Raw genomic sequence first — 21715 nt, forward strand, 5'->3', positions numbered from 1 at the left:
AGTACAAACTGGACCTGCTTAAAAAAATGATATGAACGATCACCTTTTTCTGGCCATTCTTGAGTCAGAAAATAAGATGTAGAAAATTAGTCACACGATATTTTTTTTCTTACATGATACTTAGTCTGTTGTGTAGGTATGCAACAGAATGAAATGTAATAAACAAATATAAGGTTAGAAATTCCACACACTTGTTTTAAAGGTGGCTTTCTGAGGCATTTTAAAAGAAGTATTTTGGGAACTCTAAATGGAAAATCACGTCATTTCATCTATGATCTGATACTCAAAGGCTGTCAGATCTAGGTTGCTTTGTTATATGAGAACTTAAAAGTACACGTATTGGAAAAGTTAGCACATTCATGGTTTATTATAAAGGACTGTATGCAATAATAAATTTGAAAACTTTATATTATGGATTTTACTTTAAATATAGACATGTGTCAGGTAAGCTTAAAGTGAAGTATTTGCATAGAATAAAATCTAGAGGAATTAAAAATTTCATTCATTCCCGAATATTTTGTCAGGGTATTTCTTCCTTAGTTGTCGTCGAGCGGCTACTGTCGATGCATAGATGACATATCCCCAGGAAAGTAATACGATCGCGAGGAGCAACTAAAAAATATAAATGAATGAATAAATAAAAAATTAAATAAAAATGCAAGAGGGGGAGTAACAGCAAAAATTTCACTGTGGGTAGTACTTCCTCGCTGCCCTCTCCCCATTGGTTGCCATGTACGTTGCTAAGGTGGAAATTACAGTAACCAACGAATAAATGGAATTCCGGAGGCGAATCCACCCACTGTCCTGACGTAAGAAGCGGAAGAGCGTGTCCTCCAGGAAGAGGCGGAGTCCGGGGAGGGAGTGGAAAGCTTAATTCAGGAATGGGTTTTGGGGTTTCTGGGCGCTGAAGTAATACGGGGGCTTCCGCCCGGGGGCGACGGAGCCGACACCGTGGAGCCTCGCCAGACCCGGGACCTACCACGGAATAAATCCGGTCCAGGGTGCGGCGACTCACTGGCCTCATGGTAAGGAGACCACGGCGATCCGCGGGAACGGGCAGGCCTGCCGGCCTAGAGTGACCTCCGGGGCGCCGGCTGTCGGGCGGCGGCGGCGGCGGCGGCCATCCTACATCCGGGCACGAGCGCCCGCCCCCTCGCCTCCAGGGGCCTTTCCCGAGCGCGGGGCGGCTCTTCCGCCCGGAGCGGGGGCGGGCTTACGGACCGCGGGCCTGGCCCGCCTTTCCGGCCGGGATTAGACCAACGAGAACATGATTTCAATGGCCTTTTTGGCCGTTTAGAGAGTTAGGCGCACCTCGTCGGCGGGTTCTTTCAGTTGCAGTGCAGTTTAATGCAAGGTAATGTACCGTCTTGTGCATTTTAACGTGTATTTGAAAAACTAATAACGTATTTCAAACATGACACCGGCGTCTAACTCTGGAAGGATTAACGTTTCCTCTTGCATCTGTTCCCACCTCATATTGAGAGTCTTTCGTATATTTATCGTTGGCGGAAACAATACCACCCACATGTATATAACAGTGACAAATCGTTGTGGGAATCCCTGTTAACTGTGCGCTTCTTCAAGAAACAAGTCTTTGATAACGCAGTGCCTGGTTTAATGTAAATGGTAACTTCTCAGAAGAAGTAACGTGGCCTCCGTGCCCGGCACACTGCCTGCCAGTCAGCCAGTGTTTGCTGCGCTTGGAACGTGAGCGCGTGTCACATACGAGGCAGGAGGACGGCGGTTTGGCCCGCGCGGCTGCACCGGGGCGGCCCCACGGCGTCGGGGACGCTCGCGGCCGAGGCCGGGGGAGGCCGGGCAAGTGGGCCGCGCTGGGCGCAGCGCTCTCTCTCGTCCATCTCCGAGCTCATCAAACAATGGGGTCTTAACCCTGACCCGGGGGTGGGGAAAGGGGGAAGCCGTCTTGATAGGAAAACGGTCTATTTGGCGGAGATTTCAAGGCCATGTCCTCAAGCTGGCTCCTGTGTATCCCGACTAGACTAGCGCTTTCTGTCTGAAGACTGTAGCTGCTGGTTGGGCCCTGGCTTTGGGTTCCAGTCACATCTCCGTGTTATTTTCTAGAGTCTGGAGGACCTAGACCTAGGAGGTAAGTGACTTCACCTCCTTGTCACTCAGTTCCTTTACACACTAGAGCAGTGGTTCTCAACCTTCCTAATGCCGCGACCCTTTAATACAGCTCCTCACGTTGTGGTGACCCCCCCAACCATAAAGTTATTTTCGTTGCTACTTCGTAACTGTAATTTTGCTACTGTTATGAATCGTAAATACCTGATATGCAGGATGTATTTTCATTGTTACAAATTGAACATAATTAAAGCATAGTGATAAATCACAAAAACAATATGTAATTATATATGTGTTTTCCGACGGCCTTAGGCGACCCCTGTGAAAGGGTCTTTTGACCTCCAAAGGGGTCCCGACCCACAGGTTGAGAACCGCTGCTCTAGAGTCTTTTAGTAACTGCTCGAAAAGTTTGGTGAGGTTTGGAGGAGACCAGCTAGTTATCGTGTTTCCCTGCTAAGTTAGGAGCGAACGTTAAGTTACTGCCTTTGTAACCTCCAGAGATTAGCATCGAGGTCGGTGATGGGGAGGGAGCTTTGGGATTTCTGCCCGGGAGGGTCGGCGGCGGGCTCCCTCCCGGACCGCGGTGGGTCGGGGGGGAAGGGCCGAGCGCACCTGGCTCCGCCCTCGGTGCCGGCGCCCTCCTACTGCGCATGCGTCACGCGGGCGGGTGTTTTGTTTTGACGCGCGGGGGGCCTTGGGTGGGCTGGGCTCTTGCCGCCGCCTCCCAGCTACCATTGGTGATGAGCGCTTTACGTCACAGGGGTCGCAACAGCCGCCGGGGTCTCCGCTGTCTCGCGAGGAGGGTGAAGCTCCCCCGCACGCCCCGACGCCGGAGGGTCCGCGGAGAAGTCGCCGGGTACGCCTTCGCGGATCCTGCCGTCACCGACCTGGCTTCCTCGGCCGTCGGGAGCTGGCCACCAGTGCCCCAGCCCGGCATTCGCCGACCTTCTCCGAGGTGAGTGAGGTCGGGAACAATGGGGCGCGGGGGTCGGAAGGGCAGGGCGAGCAGGAGCTCCCTTCCAGAGGGAGGCCGGTAGACTCCGTAGACTCGGGAGCTGAGAGGCCGTCCGGGCCTCGGCGGGCACGGCGGGACACCTGCAACGCACCTGTGGATCGGTGGTTGGGTGGGGAGGGCGACAAGCCGAGCCGTGCCCTGGAAAGACCTTGGTCTCTGAGGGATGGGGGCACCAGCACTAAATGTTCGAGTCTGAACCGTGGCGTTTCCCCTCTCAGAGGTGTGACGGATGGATGCTCTAACCAGCGGTTCTCAACCTGTGGGTCGCGACCCTTTCACCGGGGTCGCCTAAGACCATCGGAAAACACATATAATTACATACTGTTTTTGTGATTAATCACTCTGCTTTCATTATGTTCAATTTGTAACAATGAAATTGGGGGTCACCACAACATGAGGAACTGTATTAAAGGGTCGCAGCATTAGGAAGGTTGAGAACCACTCTAACCTCTCTGAGCCTGTCTGTAAAATGGGAATAACAGTATTTTAGTTCGTTGTTTTAATGTAATGCACGTGGTGATTGTGTTAGGTCCTGGCCGGTGGCAGTTCTCAACCAAAGGAAGCGTGGACATAGTCCGTGCCTGATGGAGTTGTCCGTGCAGTGTTAGACACTGTGGGCCGGCTCGCCCAGTCAGTCAGTGTGGCTTTCCTCGCGGCCCGCAGTTTCCTACACTGGAAGGGGGCGGGACTGAGATGAGGCAAATAGTGACTTAGTGAATAGAAGTGGAAAGTGAATGGAAGTTTTGGTAGATAATTTAATTGTGGTGAAGATTGGGGGTGAGATTCGTTTGTTTTTAATCAGTGACATGCAAAACTGTAGTCAACCAATGGCCCTGGCTGGTGTCGCTCAGTTGGTTCACCGAAAGGTTGCCAGTTGGATTCCTAGTCAGGGCACATGCCCAGGTTTGGGCTCGAACCTGGCAGCTGCTCGATGTTTCTTTCTTCCTCTCCCTTGCTCTCTCTAAAAGTCAATTTTAAAAATCTTTTAAAAAAAGAATCAACCAATGAATGTATAAATAAGTGGAACAACAAATAGATGCTTCTCTTTTCCTTCCTCTCTCTCTAAAATCAATAAATAAAAAATTAGAAACAATGTATTTAAAAGTCTAATAACCCCTTTATTATATAGAGAGCAGGGGTGGGGAACCTCTCGTATAAGCCCCTCGAAATCATTTGGTCTGTCTCTGCCAAGGCATTAGGGGTATGTTAATTCAATGTTTGACCAATTATAGCAGGCTAATTTTTTTAGTTGTGCCTTATCCTAAAGGTTTGTTGTCTGCTTTTTTTCCTGAGTAGGAGAATAAAAAATAGACATAGGAGGAAATGCTGAGAAATGTATGCAATATTAAGGTTTCAGAATGTAAATATGTTGACAGAAAAACGATTGGTGTTCTATATTTATGATTCTATTCTCTTAAGGACAATGGTGATTTTTGCATTTCCACTGTAGAAAATAGAAAACTAGAAATAGTTGGACCCCTTGAAGAAACTTGTTCAGCACTGAGTTCCTATTAAGTTACTGCTCTGAGAAAGTTAAGATGCCCTAGATGAGCACATTTAATTTGAAATCTATGATGAAATACTTTACAATTTCAGAGTTTTGTTGTGGGGTTTGTTTGTTTTTGTTAGAACTTGGTGTAACCAATGAGTCTATTGTTTAGAAAATCACAGGTCTGTTATTTGACTAACTTGACAGTAGCTGACTAGTGGTGGGAGTTCCTGTGATAGAGGAGTAGAGAAAGATGAGTAATAATCCAGGCCACTTGTCTCAGTGATTGAGCATCGACCTATGAATTAGGTGGTTAAGGTTCAATTCCTGGCATGCAGGGGGCAGCCAATCAATGATTCTCTCTCATCATTGATGCTGCTCTCTTTATCCCTCTCCCTTACTCTTCTCTAAAATCAATTAAAAAAAAATTTTTTTTAAGATTAATAATAGGCTCAGGAAAACGTAAAGGAAGAAACTAATATTTAACATATATCATTTTATATATGTGTAAAATGCACCTAGATGAATTTTATAAGATAATAAGGCTAAAATGTAATGCAAATTAGATTTCAGCTCTGGCAAATTCATTTGTTAAGCTATAGACAATATAAACTGATGAATTTAAAATAAACAAAACTAATCTTTAAGATTCTAATGATCCTTGTGGGAAAGATAATAAGGGAAAGGGACTGAAAGCATAATTCAGGATACATTTTGGCTGACTTTTGATTAAATAAAAAGGCTAAGAAAGGCTGTTTAAGGGAGTTGAAAGGAAATCAGTGACTAACTGACTATAATAGCATAGTAACAATAGTGTAGTAATAATAATCACAGCATAATAATATTTAGTGAGCATTTGCTGTGAGCCATGTACTGCCCTTGGGTGGTTTTACATTTAGTATTTAATTTAATTTTCACTAAAAGTCCTTCTTGTATTTAAAAGAATATTTCACTAAAAAACACAGAATTGGTTTAAACAGGTAAACTTTCTGGTATGCAAATTATCTCACTAATGCTTTTTTTTTAAGTTCAAGTATAGTTGACATACAATATTATTTTTCAGGTGTACAATATAGTAATTCAACATTTATATATCTACTATGTGATTACCACAATAAGCCTACTGTCACCATAGAAAGTTATTACTAAAGCTATTTTTAAAGGTGCATATACAACACCACAAATAAATCAGTAGTCTATATTATTTGCGGTATGTATATGAAAGATATAAACTATACATAGAAATAACACCAACTGAGGACTTTCATGTTTTGGGGTCTTTGTTTTCTACAGAGGATAGGAGGATACATAAGGGAGATTTTTTTAGAAATCTGGACTAACCAGAGAAAATGCTGTTAAATCTGAGTGGTAGATACATGGATTCTTGGAATATTTTTCTTTGTACTTTTTTGTATATATCAAATATTTCTCATTATTTTTTAAAAATATATTTTTATTGATTTCAGAGAGGAAGGGAAACGGAGAGAGTGATAGAAACATCAGTGATGAGAGAGACTCATTGATCGGCTGTCTCCTGCATGTCTCCTACTGGGGACGGAGCCCGCAACCTGGGCGTGTGCCCTTGACTGGAATTGAACCCAGCATCTTTCAGTCCGCAGGCTGTCACTATCCACTGAGCCAAACCAGCTAGGGCTAAATTATTTTTTAAAAGAATAACAGAGTGTTATATAATATTTTGAGAGCTTATTATGTACTAGGCGCCTTTTCTAAGGGTTTTTTACATCTTCACAAACCCTGTGATGCAGTAATCTACAGATGAAATTAAAGCATAGAGATAGTAACTTGTACAGGCATACTGCTAGTATGGAATCAGGATTCAAACCCAGACAATTTGTCTTTTGAACTTGTACTTAAGTATTATGTTAGTAGTTTACACTGCCCCTTTAAAGATAATGAACTACTGAACTATTTTCACCAAAGTATGTTTGTATTTTTTTGCAAGTTTGGTCATTTCTCTTTTACAGGATTATTGATGTAAATTTTTCCCTTTTACAGGTAATGGCATCAGCAGCTAAGGAATATAAAATGGACAACTTTTCACCTAAAGCTGGCACTAGCAAATTGCAACAGACAGTACCAGCTGATGCATCTCCTGATTCTAAGTGTCCTATTTGCTTGGATAGATTTGATAATGTGTCTTACTTAGATCGCTGTTTACATAAGTTCTGTTTTCGCTGTGTACAAGAGTGGTCTAAAAACAAAGCTGAATGTCCGCTATGTAAACAGCCCTTTGATTCTATTTTCCATTCTGTGAGGGCAGAAGATGACTTCAAAGAGTACGTCCTAAGGCCTTCATGTAATGGTTCTTTTGCCACCCCTGATGGTCGAAGATTTCGCTATCGTACAACTATGACAAGAGAACGAAATGCTTTTTATTCACCCAGTAGAACCATGAATAGAAGAACAACAACTCCACCAGATAGTGGAGTATTATTTGAAGGGTTAGGCATTTCTACAAGACCCAGAGATGGTGAAATTTCTCAATTTATGAGACAGATTCCAAGGAGGCCAACTACTACAGATGAAAGATCTTTGCGGAAAATTCAAGAACAAGATATTATTAATTTTAGGCGAACTCTCTATCGAGCTGGTGCTCGTGTTAGAAATATTGAAGATGGTGGTCGCTACAGGGATATTTCAGCTGAATTTTTCCGCAGAAATCCAGCTTGTCTTCACAGATTAGTCCCCTGGTTAAAACGCGAACTTACAGTTCTTTTTGGAGCTCATGGATCTTTAGTAAATATAGTACAGCACATCATTATGAGTAATGTTACTCGCTATGACTTGGAGAGTCAGGCATTTGTGTCTGATTTAAGGCCATTTTTACTTAATCGGACTGAGCATTTTATACATGAATTCATCAGTTTTGCTAGGTCTCCTTTTAACATGGCAGCCTTTGATCAGCATGCTAATTATGATTGCCCTGCTCCTTCCTACGAAGAAGGTAGCCATTCGGATTCTTCTGTCATAACAATCTCCCCAGATGAGGCTGAGACCCGAGAGATGGATGTTAATGTGGCCACTGTCAGTCGGGCACCATGGGATGACGAGACGCCAGGGCCATCTTACTCAAGCTCAGAGCAAGTACATGCTGTCATGTCTTCCCTTTTAAATACTTCTGATAGTTCAGATGAAGAACTTGTAACAGAAAGAGCCACATCTCAGATACAGGAAGTACAAACCAATGAGGACCTAAATAATGACAGTGATTCTTCTTCAGATAATTGTGTCATTGTTGGGTTTGTTAAGCCACTAGCTGAGAGGACTCCAGAACTTGTTGAACTGTCCTCGGATTCTGAGGAATTAGGCTCTTATGAGAAAATGGAGACTGTGAAGACGCAAGAACAAGAACAATCTTACAGTTCTGGTGATAGTGATGTTAGCAGATGTTCATCTCCACGCTATGTCCTTGGAAAGGATGAGCAAATAAATAAAGGTCATTGTGATTCCAGTACAAGAATCAAGTCAAAGAAGGAAGAGAAACAATGTACATCATTGTCCTCTCCCAGAGACCTGAGCTCATCTGTCAGAGGAGACAGAGTATATTCCCCATATAACCATAGACACAGAAGGAGAGGAAGATCGAGAAGTTCAGATTCACGTTCCCAGAGTAGAAGTGGGCATGATCAGAAGAATCGTAGAAGGCATCATGGAAAGAAAAGAATGAAAAGAAAACGATCCAGAAGCAGGGAGAGTAGTAAACCTAGAAGTAGAAGAGACAAAAAAAGATCAAGAACTAGAGATAGTAGTTGGTCGAGAAAAAGCCAAACTCTTTCTCTAAGTAGTGAAAGCACAAGCAGATCAAGATCTCGTAGCAGTGATCATAATAAAAGAAGATCACAGAGCAGAACTAGAGATCATTATTATTTAAAAAATAATTATGGAAGGAGATATAAGTGGGAGTATACTTACTATAGTAGAAACAAGGATAGAGATGGCTATGAATCATCTTATAGGAGGAGAACTCTGTCTAGAGCTCATTATTCCAGACAATCTTCAAGTCCAGAATTTAGAATTCAGTCCTTTTCTGAAAGAACAAATGCTAGGAAAAAAAATAATCACAGTGAAAGAAAATATTACTACTATGAAAGGCACAGGTCAAGGAGCCTATCTAGTAATAGATCAAAGACTGCATCTACAGGGCCGGATAGGGTAAGAAATGAAAAGCCTGGAGGGAAACGAAAATACAAAACACGACATTTGGAGGGTACTAACGAAGTGGCTCAACCATCTCGTGAGTTTACTTCTAAAGTAAAGGAAGGTCATTGCCAAAAATCTTCATCAAAATTGGGTGGAAATTATAAAAATGAGAGTGATAGTTTTTCAGATAGCCGATCGTCAGACAGAGAGACAAAACACAAGAAGAGGAAAAGGAGGACCCGGAGCCTAAGTGTAGAGATAATTTATGAAGGGAAAGCTACTGATACAAATAGACATCATAAAAAGAAAAAGAAGAAACATAAGAAGAAGCATAAGAAACACCATGGAGATAATGCTTCACATTCCCCAGTTGTAATTACCATTGACAGTGATAGTGATAAGGATTCTGAAGTAAAGGAGGATACAGAATGTGACAATAGTGGTCCTCAAGACCCTCTACAAAGTGAATTTTTGGCTCCTTTGGAAACATTTGAAACTGAAGATATAGTTACAATAGAAGATGAAGTCAGTGTTCTGGACAAAGAGTGTGATATTACCACTCTTAACGACTTAAATAATGCCAACAAAACTGTAGATAATATTCCTCTCCAGCCAGCTTCACTTGAACAAACTCTCAATGTAAGAGAAGAGAGCACCTTTGCTGCTGATTTGGAGAACCAGCCCAGAAATGTGTCTATTCACACTGAGTCATCGAGGCAATTGTCATCTCCACGGAAATCATTAATGCCGGTATGTCTTGGTGGAGACTATGATATATCTTAAAACTGCCAAAGCACCTCATTGAGAATTCTGATGCTATAAAAAGAAGAAAAAGGAAAAGTGTCATCTATTGCAATCTATATAAAGATGAGTTTTGGTGAAAACTTTTCCCCCTTAAAAATATTTTGTGATTTATTTTTTTTTATGTGTTAAAAATTTGTAAAAATTATTTGTTCAAAAAGTATGTCGCACCCTCAAATATGCACTTTTAAGTGAAGAAATTGTTATTGCTAGCAGTTTATTTAAAACTTGGGATCCTTTTTAAATAAAAATATATAATTTTAGAAGTTATTTCATAAAGCCATATGGTATTGACAATTTTAAAGTAGAGTATTTTTGAATTTTTTTTTCTGAGAGTTATTCTGGAAGTGTGTTATAAACTAAGAGAATCTGTTTAGATAGTCTTTATTTTTCTTCTTAAAAATTTGTATGATTCCAAACCATTACTTAAGGTTAAATTGAGACATTTAATCTGCAGTTTATCCTCTGCCAAAAGAATAGTTTAAATATTTCTTTTATATACTTGTTTATCTGATCTGCCAGTAAAAAAGTGTATAATCAACGAAAGAAAAAAATAAACAGTAACACTTTAAAATCTAGAAATTTTCCTATATAGTGAGTGGCTGATAAATTTTTAAGTCAAACTATTTTACTAAAAAGTAATTAAGGATATACTTGTGTTATAAATTCTGAATTTCAGGTGAGATGCATTTCACAATTTTATTTTAGTTATTTAACCTGATTGTGAAAAGTATAATATTTGCTTTCTACAGAAAAATGCAGTTATGTGGCATTTAGCTTACTAAAAACAAACAAAAACCCTTGCCAGACTTTTACATTGGTAGTTCTTTTACACAAAGTGACTGTGTTTATGTTTTATCCAGTTTTAGAGATAAAAATTGCTCTACATCTATAGTGTGATGTAGGATTGCCAGTGAACAGCAGAACTTGGATTAAATCTAAACTTAGCCTTCAAATTTACCTTGCTACCATGTTCATTCATTGTTAACAGAAATTGGAATACTTGTTGTGTGATGGGTTCTGTACTAGGGACTCAGTGATAGAACAAAACAGATGACATATAACTAAGTTCTCTGGTGAGAAAGTATAATTTGCTCTAAAAGCATACAATAGGGCTCTACTCTCAAGTGGAAGTGATGGTTGAACTGAAATCCAGTAAATAGGTAGACATGGAGTTGTTATGAAAGGAAAAGATGTGCAAAGGTCCAAAGGCAAAAGGGAAGCCTGAAGTAGTCCAAGACTGGGCTAGCTAAAGGCCAAAGACTTTGGGGCCAAGCTTTGTAGGCCATGTGTAGAGTTTGTGTTTGTCTTAAGGGCAGTAGGAAACTGGTTTAAAATGACAAGAATCTAACATTGATTTGACAATTTTTAATAAGTTCAGAAATTGATGACAAATTATGGGAAGACTAGTTGACCAAGGACTATATTTTAAAATTATAAAATGACTGTAGTTTTTCTTAAGTATTCCAAACTTAATGCTATTTTATTCCACATTCTGATTTTACATGATGTTTTCAGTTAAACACAATGAAACCCCATCTTAATACATGGTACCATCACACCCCTAAATGTTATGCATCTAATAACAGCTATCAAATTATGGTGCAAAAACCAATAGGACGAACGGGACAAATGGACAAATAAATATCCATAGTTGGAGATTTTAACACCCCCTGTCAGTACTTGACAGAACAAGTAGACAGAAAGTAAGTATTAATGTAGGCGACTAGAGCCAACTGTAACTTAACCTAATTGATATTTATAAAGCATTACCCAAGAACTGCAACATAAATATTCTTAAATGATGATCCAGTCTATATGCTGGGCTATAAAACAAGTTTCAATAAATTTCAAAAGATCAAAGTCTTAAAACATAATGAACATCTCAACACTAAAATCAGAAGTCAATAACCCTCAAATGTTTAGGAAATTCCCAATATTTGAAAAATAAACAACTTCTATAATTTTAACTCATAGGTTAAAGAAGAAATCACAGGAATAATATACACTAAAAAGGAATGACATTAAAAACAGCATAATATCAAGTGATGGGGATGCTAGAACTCAGCTGAGAAGGGAAATTTATAGCCTCAAATACTTATATTGGAAAGAAAAATGTATAAAATTGGTCATCTAAACTTACACCTTAACAAACTAGTAAAAGCAAACCCAAAGGAAGTAAGAGAAAAGAATAATGATTAGAAATGTATTAAATAGAAAATAAAATAATTTTTTTAAAGTATCAAAGTCAAAGTTGATTTTTTGAAAAAATAAAAATTATTCTTGGCAACACTGATTTTTTGATCAGTAGGAATATAAAAATAACTATGCCAGTAAATTTAATAATTTAGAGGAAATGGTCAAATTCCTTAAAAAGCACAACTTACCAAAACTGACTTGATAAAATTTAAAATCAGAATTGCTGTATATCTAGTAAAGAAATTGAATCAAGGTATCTTCAAAGAAAACTCCAAGCCAAATAGTTTCGTTGTGAATTCTCTTAAACATTTAAGAAGTATTACACTCTTGACCAGCATAATTCTTACATTATAAGAAAAATAGACCAATATCTCTTATTAACACACAAAAAAATAGCTAATTGAATTAAAAATGCTATATCATGACCAAATGGGATTTATCCCAGAGATTAGGTTGAATCAATGAAATTCGCCCTGGTTGGTTTGGCTCAGTGGATAGAGCGTCGGCCTGAGGACTGAAGGGTCCTAGGTTCGATTCTGGCCAAGGGCACATGCCTGGGTTGCAGGCTTAATCCCCAGTGGGGGGCATGCCGGAGGCAGCCTATCAATGATTCTCTCTCATCATTGATGTTTCTGTCTCCCTCTCCCTTTCTCTCTAAAATCAATAAATATATATTTTTTAAAAATCAACGAGATTCACTTTGTTAATTAATATACGATCACCTCAACTGATGCAAAAAAACACATTTGGCCCTAGCCGGTTTGGCTTAGTGGATAGAGCATCAGCCTGCACACCTGAAGGGTCCCGTGTTTGATTTGGGTCAAGGGCACATGCCCAGGTTCCAGGCTCCACCCCCATTAAGGAGTGTGCAGGAGGAGGCTGATGGATGATTTTCATTGATGTTTCTATCACTCCCTCTCTGAAATCAATAAAAATACATTTTAAAAAAATTTGAAAAATTCAACACCCATTTATGATAACAGCAGAGTAAACCTGGAATAAAAGAATATCAATCTGATAAAGGGCATCTGAGAAAAACCTATGCCCAACATTGTAATTAAAGTGAAACAGATCATTTCCCCGCTGAAATTAGTAATAAGGATGTCACCCCCTCACCACTTTAATTCAACTTGTTATTGGAGGTCATGGGTGGTGTAATGAGGGAACAAAATACAGGACATAAAGATTGGAAAGGAGCCCTAGCTGGTTTGACTCAGTGGATAGAGTTGGCCTGCAGACAGAGGGTGCTGGGGTTCTATTCTGGTCAAGGGCACATGCCTGGGTCGCAGACTCAATACCCAGTAGGGGGCGTGCAGGAAGCAGTTGATTACTGATTCTCATTGTTGATGTTTCCGTTTCCCTCTCCCTCTCTGAAATCAATAAAATATTTTTTAAAAAATTTTAAAAGATTGGAAAGGAAGAAGTAAAAACCATGTATTCACAAGTTACATGACTATTTACCTAGGAAAATTTAAGGAATCTACAGAACAATTCCTAGACCCAATAAGTGAATTTAGCAGTGTTGCATAAAACAAGGTAAAAAAAACACACACAAAACTTGTATTTCTATCTACTATCAACAAACAATTTGAAAATGAAACCTTAGAAACAATTCTATTTAGAGTAGCATCAAAGAACATAAAATAGTTAAGGGGGAGAAACATTGATCAGCTACCTCCCTCATGCACCCCAACCCAGTATGTGCCCTGACACCGGGGATCAAACTGGCCACCTTTTGGTATACAGGACAGCACCCCAACCAACTGAACCACACTGGCCAGGGCAAAACCTGTACTGTTAAAACTTAAAATACTACTGAAAGTATAGAAAACAAATTCATAGATTAGAATTCAATGTTGTTAAAATGTCAATTCTCCCAAAGTTTATCTATAGGTTCAATGCAGTCCTGGTCAAAATCCTAATCACGCGTGTGTGTGTGGGGGGGGGGGGGGGGCAAGCGGGGGAAATTGACATTTATTCTTATGTCATAACAAAATGCAGAGATCCAGTATAGTCTTTACAAAGCAGAATGAAGCAGTGTCAGCGCACAGACAAATGGAACTAATTCGAGTTAAAAATACACCTGCATACATACAGTCAATTGATTTTTTTTTTTTACAAAGGTGCCAAAGCTATTCAATGGGAGCAGAAAAAATTTTCAACAAATGAAATACTTTGTGCTGTAACAATTAGAAGTAAAAAATGAAACATTGACCCCCTACCTCATAGCACAACAAAATTAATTTGAAATTATCATAGACCTAAATGTCAAAGAAATAAAAGACAAAATACCTTAATGACCTAGGAGTAGGCAAAGATTAGAAGGCACAAGAAGCAGTACACAGAGAAAAAACTGAAGTTTGGATTTCACCAAAACAAACTTTTGCTCAAGGCACCTTTAAGAAAGTTAAACGGTAAATCACAGACGAGAAGACATTTGGGATACATATATCTGACAATGGGCTTGTTTCCAGAATAAATAAATAAGCCTGTAAATCCATAATACTAACAAAAACCACTCAGGCAAAACCGAGGAGCAAATGCTTCACACACCAAAAAAAAAAAAAAAGTGGCCAATAAGTACATGAGAATGTGCCCAACATCATTAATTGTCGAGGAGTAAAAAATTAGAACCACAATACACCAAGTTACATAAACAAGAAAACTGGCCAGGGTGTGTATTTACTGGGTGTGTATCTAGTTCCTTCCTCTTACTCTACCGGTGGGAATGCAAGTGGTAAGGATCTGGGAAAACAGGGGGCAGTTTCCTGTGAAGTTAAACATACGCCCGCACAACCCGGGGGGAAGCGGTTCCACTGTAAACGTTTCTGGAAACTCAGAATTGTACCCTTCAAATCTGTGCACTTTATTTAATCTAAACTTTACCCCTATATTAGCAAAACAAAAAAAAATAAGATAAAATGAAAATCAAAAAAGCAATCCCCACGGGTCCCCACAGGTGGGAAAAGCAGGGAGCTGGGGAGGAAAGGAAACCGCGAGGGGAAGGCGGGGCGGGGAGGCTGCGCCCTGGCGTTGCCCTGCCCCTCTCCGCTAGTTGCAGTTTCGATTTCCACGGCAGCTCTGCCTCTCCCCGCCGGCATCCTGAAAAAGCGCCTCCTGCTCGCTGTGCGCTTTAAAAGTGGGGCGCTGGTGAGGAGGGCCTTTGCGGGAGCCCAGCTGCAGGCATGACGGCCGAGGAGCGGCGGAATCTGCACGCCTTCCGGGACTATGTCACCAAGATTCTGGACCCTACCTACATCCTGAGCTACATGGCCCCCTGGTTTAAGGAGGGTGAGTGGTCGGCAGTGGCGCCCCCCCTTAGGACAGGAAACCTGTTCAGGACGTGTTTTCCCGTTGGTTTTTTTTTTGTTTTTTTTTTAAATATTTTATTGATTTTTTCACAGAGAGAAAGGGAGAGAGATAGAGAGTCAGAAACATCGATGAGAGAGAAACATCGATCAGCCGCCTCCTGCACATCTCCCACTGGGGAAGTGCCCGCAACCCAGGCACATGCCCCCGACCGGAATCGAACCCGGGACCCCTCAGTCCGCAGGCCGACGCTCCATCCACTGAGCCAAACCGGTTTCGGCTTCCCGTTGGTTTTATTACCCCTTCTTTTAATCAACACGGGGTAGACTGCTGGGAACGCGGGGTTTATGGCAAGATCCCCACAGCATTTCAGACTAGAGCAGTGGTTCCCAACGTGGGGCACACGCCCCCAGGGGGGCAATTTGATTTTGAAGGGGGGCAATTCAAGAATGAGTTATTAACAGTGAAGTTTTTGCATTTCTTGTGGTTCTAAGGGCCTCATATAAAGTATGTAAATATATATTGTGATATATTTATGCATTCCAGTTTTGAAACTTTATTTGCTATTTTTTCATATCATTTCATATTATTTTTTTTTAACAATTTCTTCCTCAGTACTTCAGCTGCCCTTTTGTTCTTTTATTTTTCTCTTTCATGGATGTCATGTTCTTTGGAAGCTTGTTTAGACCAAGTTAATGGCCTTTTAGGCTTCCTCCACGTGAATAGAAGTTCACTTTTTGAATAATAAGAATTATATGTCGCGGGGGCGGGCATCAAGATTTTAGAGATGCTTAGGTGGGGCATGGCCAAAAAAAGGTTGGGAACCACTGGACTAGTGGTTGTCAGAGTTTGAGGGTGACCTTGAGTGTTGGGGGCCAGATGTAAGCTGGCAAGGTCCTTGCACCTGCAGGGGCTAGCAAGGCTGGGACCCTTATCCACACAGTTTTCCCAGACTTGTTTGGATAGCGATTATCAGTAGAATGGGAGTAACATTTGTGGAATGAGAGCCTTTCATAGCTTGCCAAGAAGTCTGTAACTATTTACTGAGATATGCTGTACTGAGAACTTGTTGTTCTGCTGTATCTCTCCCTTAGAGATTAAGAGAAACAAAGAACACATTCCTCTTGACAGACTTCCTATTCAGTATGTTGTGTATAAATAGGATTGTATAGCTAATAAACTCGCTTCAGTTCATCGAGAGAACTGGGGTCCTCCCGACCCCGCTTTCCTGTCTTTCTTTTCTCAATTCCCATCTCCCTGCCTCAGCCCGGCTCAACCTTGTCAGGCTGGCCCTGACACTTGAGGACCCAACTGGGGAAACTGAGTCTAAGTGAGGTGAAATGACTTACTTAGGGGTACACATCTATTTAGATTCAAAGCTGAAGAAACAAGTCGCTGTCCATTTATTTCTATTAGTAGTTATGGCTACTGTTTTGTGCTGACATCAGCGATTCAGAAATAAGATACAGGCCTTGCCTTTAAATACTTCGCAGCCCACGGTGTTGGGGGTGGGACACGGGTGAGGACAGATGTACACAAATGATTACAAAACACTCAGAGCTGCAAGAAAGTTCATGCTGACTCTGCAGGTCACTTCCAAAATAACTGAAAATGTGCGAAGGAGACTTGGACTGAATGACTTTAGGCTTTAATTCAGGTGTTTCCATTCAGCTTTTGATGCATATGATGATGGATAATGGCCATTAGGTACATTTGTATTGAAATGCCTTTTTTTTAAATATACTTCATGGTATATTTTATTTATTTTTACAGTGAATAATGTTTTTTTTACTGATTTTTTTTCTTTATTGATTAAGATATTATATATGTGTCGTTATCCCCCCCCATTGCCCCCCCTCCCCCCTGTATTGAAGTGCTTTGTGCTGGAGGTAAGCACAGACTTTGGGAAACAGAAGGGAGATGGTACTGGGAGGGAATTGAGGTGAGTGGATCTGGCAATTTCTTTTCAGACTCCAAGTGCCTACATGCCTTTCCTGATGTGAGTCAGTTTTTGGAAATTGCATTAAAGCATTTGGATAACCGCCCTAACCGCTTTGGCTGGGTGGATGGAGCATCAGCCTGCGGACTGAAGGGTCCCAGGTTCGATTCCGGTCAAGGGCATGTACCTGAGTTGCGGGCACATCCCCAGTAGGGGGTGTGCAGGAGGCAGCTGATGGATGTTTCTCTCTCATTGATGTTTCTAACTCTCTATCCCTCTCCCTTCCTCTCTGTAAAAAATCAATAAAACATATATATTTTTAAAAAGCAGTTGGATAACTTTTCTGCTAATTGTCTGCAAAACCAGACTACAGGCTGTGGAGTGAGGAGTGAGAGTATACCACCAACAGTGAACCTCCACTTTCTAGTTGTGCTCAGAGTAAAGTCACAAAATAACATCCTAGTGACTACAGAGTAGCTTCCGCCCCTGAAGACTGTAAGCACATGCAAGACATTCTTTTAGAATTTCCTGGAATGGGTGAAACACTAACAAACTGGTGTGAATTCCATTCTTTCATATTGATTCAATAAACAACTCATGTGTCAGGCCTTATGCTAGCATTGGAGATAATTTACCCATATTTCTGCATATATAACCTAATAGGAAGCATCATGTTAGGACTAAGGAATTCATAGTGAACGAGATAGAAATGGTCCCTGCCTTGATTGAGATTAGAGTGCATATGTGAAGGCAGGTGACTAAATAAACAATAGGTAATAAAGTGTGGCAAGTGCTTTGATGGAAAACCATAGTATGCTGTGGGAGTGCATAGGCAGGATAGTTTTTAATGCATATGTTAGATTTAATTTACAGTTACAATGCAACCTCAGTAAAAATAACCAAAATATAAGTAAAATGTCTTTAAAAATTCTAGTCTGACTGGTATGGCTCAGTGGTTAAGCATTGACCTATGAACCAGGAGGGCATGGTTCAAATCCTGGTCAAGGCACATGCCTGGGTTGCAAGCTCAATCCCCAGCGTGGGGCCTGCAGGAGGCAGCCGATCAATGATTTTCTCTCATCATTGATGTTTCTATCTCTCCCTCTCCCTTCCTCTCTGAAATCAATAAAAAAAAAAAATCTTCTTTAAAGATAAGGAAAACAAAAAACAAGCTGAAGAACACTATGTATATTATCTTCATTTTGAATGTTAAAGGTACCATAGGGCTTTATTTCAAGTCCCTCACCAGAGGCAGCTTTTATCATTTAGTTGGTTTGTATCTTTACTGTTCATTTCTTTTTTTTAAATTTATCTTTATTGTTGAAAGTATTACAGATATTTCCTTTGGTTTTTTTTTTCCCATTGACCCCCTTCACCCCACACCGGCCCCTCCTAGGCCTTCATCAGCTACTGTCTGTGTCCATGGGCTATGCATATGTGCATATAAGTTCCTGGTTAATCTCTTTCCCACCCCTACAGTGCATATACATGGGTCCATAAACTTTTTGTTTTCTCCCCATCTTTTTCTGTTTTCTGTTAGATTGATAAAGTTTCTATATCTCCTGTTTTTTCTCTTGGAAGCTGTGGATTTTATGGGTCAACCTTAATTGTGACAAGTATATTCTATCAGTCAGGATTCAGTCAGAGAGTGGAAACACTAATGAGGGCAAATACTGGGGAGCACACCTCGAGCAATCAGAGTCCCAAAAGCATAAGAGGAACCAAGAGTACAAGAGCTTCTTTGTTCAGAGAATTAACTATCCCAAATGTCCTCCTTCTTGCAGTGGCTATGCCCACTCTGGCCAATGATCTGTTCCCAGGTGTGACTGACAGACAAGTACCTTCCCGGGTACTTTACTGGGCATGCGTCTGTATATCCTTCTCCCTGTCCAATCCCTTCCCCCTGCAATCTGTGGGGAACAGATCGGTGGCTCCCTGGGGAATGTAAAGCTTTAGCTTCCTGGTGAAGCTGCCCAAATGACATGCCTGTAATATCTGGCCTTCTTTGCTCCTTTGTTCTTGTTATTAATACTAGGTTAATTACAATGGTACCCAAATTAGATATGGTGATAGTTTCACAACTCTTAAAAATCATTGAATTTTATTGTTGCTAAGACAGAGAAGGAAGGCATCCCTTCCTTTCATTCAGCATACCTTTGTTGAATATCTGTTACCTACTGTGTTCTCTTCTAATCCCTGAGAATATGATGGTTGACCATCCAGACATCTGGCTTACTCCCTTGGGATTTACATTCCATTGGCAATGTGGGGAAAAGTGGAAAATTACCAAATGTCAGGTCATAATGAAGGCAACGGTTTGATTACCACCTCAGACATGGAGTTAGTGTACAAGGTGTGTATGACAACCTGCTGGCTGGTGGGTACTTTCCTGCTACCTGGCCTCACTTTTTTTCTCTTTAGCTCTTTTTGCTTTCTCTTTTCTGCCATACTGCCTACTGTCTTAGCAAGAACCTAGAAAAAGGACCATGAAAATATCTCTGTTTATTTCTAACTTTGCTTGCTGAATCCACTGTAATTGTTACTGATGCTATGGAGTGGTCCTATCCTCACACTCTTAGTCCTACAGTTAATTCAGACTTTTGAACAAGAGACTATGAAAATGTTGGAAGAAGCCTTTCTTCCATCTAAACCAGAACTACCATGACTTTGCCCTTGTTGTGGGAGACTTTTTCGTATATCTGTAAGAAACTTCTTTTCTTTATAATAATCGTTTTGTTTCTCAACTCCCTTGATGGGGCTTTTTCTGTATATCCTTGGTTATAGAACTTCTTTTCAGCTAGACTTCAGGTGATTCTCAGTGATGGTTCTGTAGTTTAGTTGTAATTTTGATGTGGTCGAGGGAGGAGGTGAGCACATTGTTTACCTCCTCCGCCATCTTGAGCAGAAGCCAATAAACTCCTTTTCTTTAGGACTGCCTTAGAGTGTGCTCCTAGACTTCATACCAAACTAGGAGCATTTCCAGAAAGGATGGCGGGGTTGGTGAAGAATGAGCAGAGAATTTGCTGCCTTCCTGCTGTGCCTTCTATTGCTGTTTTGTTACAATTTCCATCTCCACTTCATAAATTTTGACAACCCTGTTCAGGCTTTTCTTTCAGTTATTGTCATAATTAGCTAGTTATTAATATTAATAATATGAAGAGAGCAAAGGGGAGGCCAGACATAATAAGCATGGTCATCTGGGCAGCTTCACCAGGAAAGTACAGCTTCAAGCTTCCCAGGGAACCACCTGTCCATACCCTGCAGATCACTGGGGGAAGGAACCCAACAAAGAGGAAGATAAGCACATCTGCAGTGAAGTCTGGGTGTCATAGGGAAGGTCCTTGTTTGCCAGTCTACCCTGGGAGAAAGATAATTGGCTAAGGGGGTGAAGCCACTGCAAGCACATGAAGTCTTGAAGGGTTAATTGGTTAAGCTCCTGGTTACAGTCCCCAAAGAGTTCCTCTCTCTCTTGAGCTCTCTTGCTCTTTGACCTGCACTTGCCCACCATGTGGCCTTAAGCATGCAATGGACTGGAGCTGGGAACACAAACTAAGCTAGCCAGATGCTGGATTGGACTGTGCTTTAATATGAAGTGGAGACTCTGGGCAGTGGCCTTATTTCTAGCCTGCTGAAGGCAAGATTGGACTTTTTCCATGGTGGGAAGGAGGGACATGGGACATTGGAAATCTAGGGGTTCAATTCCACAGAAATAAAGATCATTCCTCCTCCCTCAAGAGTCTCAGAAAATTCATTTTCTTGCAACATCCCAGGAACTCTACTTCCACAGGTTACAGAGGCTGCCACAGAGAGCACGCCACCAATAACACGATGGTTAATGGTTCTACAGTTTGATGAATCACTCTTGCTTCTCTCTGTAGATGAGGTGCAGTATATTCAAGCTGAGAAAAACAACAAGGGTGTGATGGAGGCTGCTACACTTTTTCTCAAGTTCCTATTGGAGCTGCAGGAGGAAGGCTGGTTTCGTGGCTTTTTGGATGCTCTTCACCATGCAGGTTTGTTTATCCTTTTCCCTCACAAATCAAAGTATATTACTTGACTGTTTCCAAATGCTGTAAAAGTGAAATGCTATTAATCTTGAGGTGTCCACATATAATTAGTCTTTTTTAAAGTGTTTTTATTGATTTTTAGAGAGAGAGGAAGGGAGAAGAGAGGGATAGAGTGATAGAAACATTGATGAACGAGAAACATCATCGATTGACTGCCTTCTGCATGCCCCCTGCTAGGGATTGAGTCCTCAACCCAGGCATGTGCCTTGACCAGGAATCAAACCAGTGACCTTTTGGTCCCTGGGTTGACACTCAACTGCTGAGCTATACCAGCAGGTCTAGTTCATGTCTTTTAATCTGAGGCAATGTAAAGACTATTTTCAGGCAGATAATATAATTGTCTACCTGAAATATCTAAAGGAGTCTACAGAGTATTGTAAGTAATGGTAGAATTTAGCATCTTCATTGGATAGAAGATAGTATACAAAAGTTAGTTGCATTTTCACCCACTGGAAGCAAATAGAAGTATCATTTATATTAGTAACAAAAGTTATCATGTATTTAGAAATAAACCCAGCAAAAGGTGGGTAAAGTCTGAATGGAGAACATGATAAAATGTTATTGAAAGATATTAAAGAAGTCCTATTTAAATGGAAATACATACCCATGTGTATGAAGAGGACAACTTGATATCATAAAAATGTCATCTC

The 21715-nt window shown here is 40.9% G+C and overlaps 3 protein-coding genes across 8 annotated transcripts in view; 2 read left to right on the forward strand and 1 right to left on the reverse strand.

Annotated features, from left to right (window-relative positions):
• Positions 1–339: 339 nt before the first annotated feature.
• Positions 340–1157, reverse strand: SMIM27 (small integral membrane protein 27). The gene is made up of 2 exons (XM_036330619.1): positions 980–1157; positions 340–612 (listed from the first exon to the last, which is right to left on the reverse strand). The coding sequence occupies exons 1-2, from the start codon at positions 1022–1024 to the stop codon at positions 499–501; spliced, it is 159 nt and encodes a 52-aa protein (XP_036186512.1). The 5' UTR covers positions 1025–1157; the 3' UTR covers positions 340–498.
• TOPORS (TOP1 binding arginine/serine rich protein, E3 ubiquitin ligase) lies at positions 890–9855 on the forward strand. 2 transcript variants are annotated; one of them, XM_036330609.1, is made up of 3 exons: positions 890–1025; positions 2846–3040; positions 6606–9855. In XM_036330609.1, exons 1-3 carry the CDS (start codon positions 1023–1025, stop codon positions 9531–9533), a joined length of 3126 nt encoding a protein of 1041 aa, XP_036186502.1. In that variant the 5' UTR covers positions 890–1022; the 3' UTR covers positions 9534–9855. The 2 variants fall into 2 exon arrangements, with proteins under 2 accessions (XP_036186502.1, XP_036186503.1); XM_036330610.1 differs by lacking the exon at positions 2846–3040.
• The window catches only part of DDX58 (DExD/H-box helicase 58), a 57858-nt gene continuing 37033 nt past the window's right edge, over positions 891–21715 (forward strand). For 3 of the 5 annotated variants that reach the window (XR_004971248.1, XM_036330612.1, XM_036330613.1), the window contains exons 1-2: positions 14809–15041; positions 20877–21011. Coding sequence is in view for 4 of the 5 variants with exons in the window: in XM_036330612.1 (XP_036186505.1) it covers positions 14936–15041; positions 20877–21011 (241 nt within the window). In the remaining variant the exon portion in view is untranslated. Of the gene's footprint in view, positions 1026–2916; positions 3041–14808; positions 15042–20876; positions 21012–21715 lie in introns of those variants that run through there. The other 2 variants (XM_036330615.1, XM_036330614.1) reach the window with 2 other exon arrangements.

Source organism: Myotis myotis, unplaced genomic scaffold (assembly GCF_014108235.1).
Source record: "Myotis myotis isolate mMyoMyo1 unplaced genomic scaffold, mMyoMyo1.p scaffold_m19_p_12, whole genome shotgun sequence".
Classification (NCBI taxonomy): Eukaryota; Metazoa; Chordata; class Mammalia; order Chiroptera; family Vespertilionidae; genus Myotis; species Myotis myotis.

Coding starts and splice junctions, on each gene's coding strand:
- SMIM27 (XM_036330619.1), bottom strand. CDS start 1,024: ATGAGGCCAGTGAGTCGCCGCACCCTGGACCGGATTTATTCCGTG. Junction 613..979: donor TGGACCGGATTTATTCCGTG/GTAGGTCCCGGG, acceptor TATATTTTTTAG/TTGCTCCTCGCGATCGTATT.
- TOPORS (XM_036330609.1), top strand. Junction 3,041..6,605: donor ATTCGCCGACCTTCTCCGAG/GTGAGTGAGGTC, acceptor TCCCTTTTACAG/GTAATGGCATCAGCAGCTAA.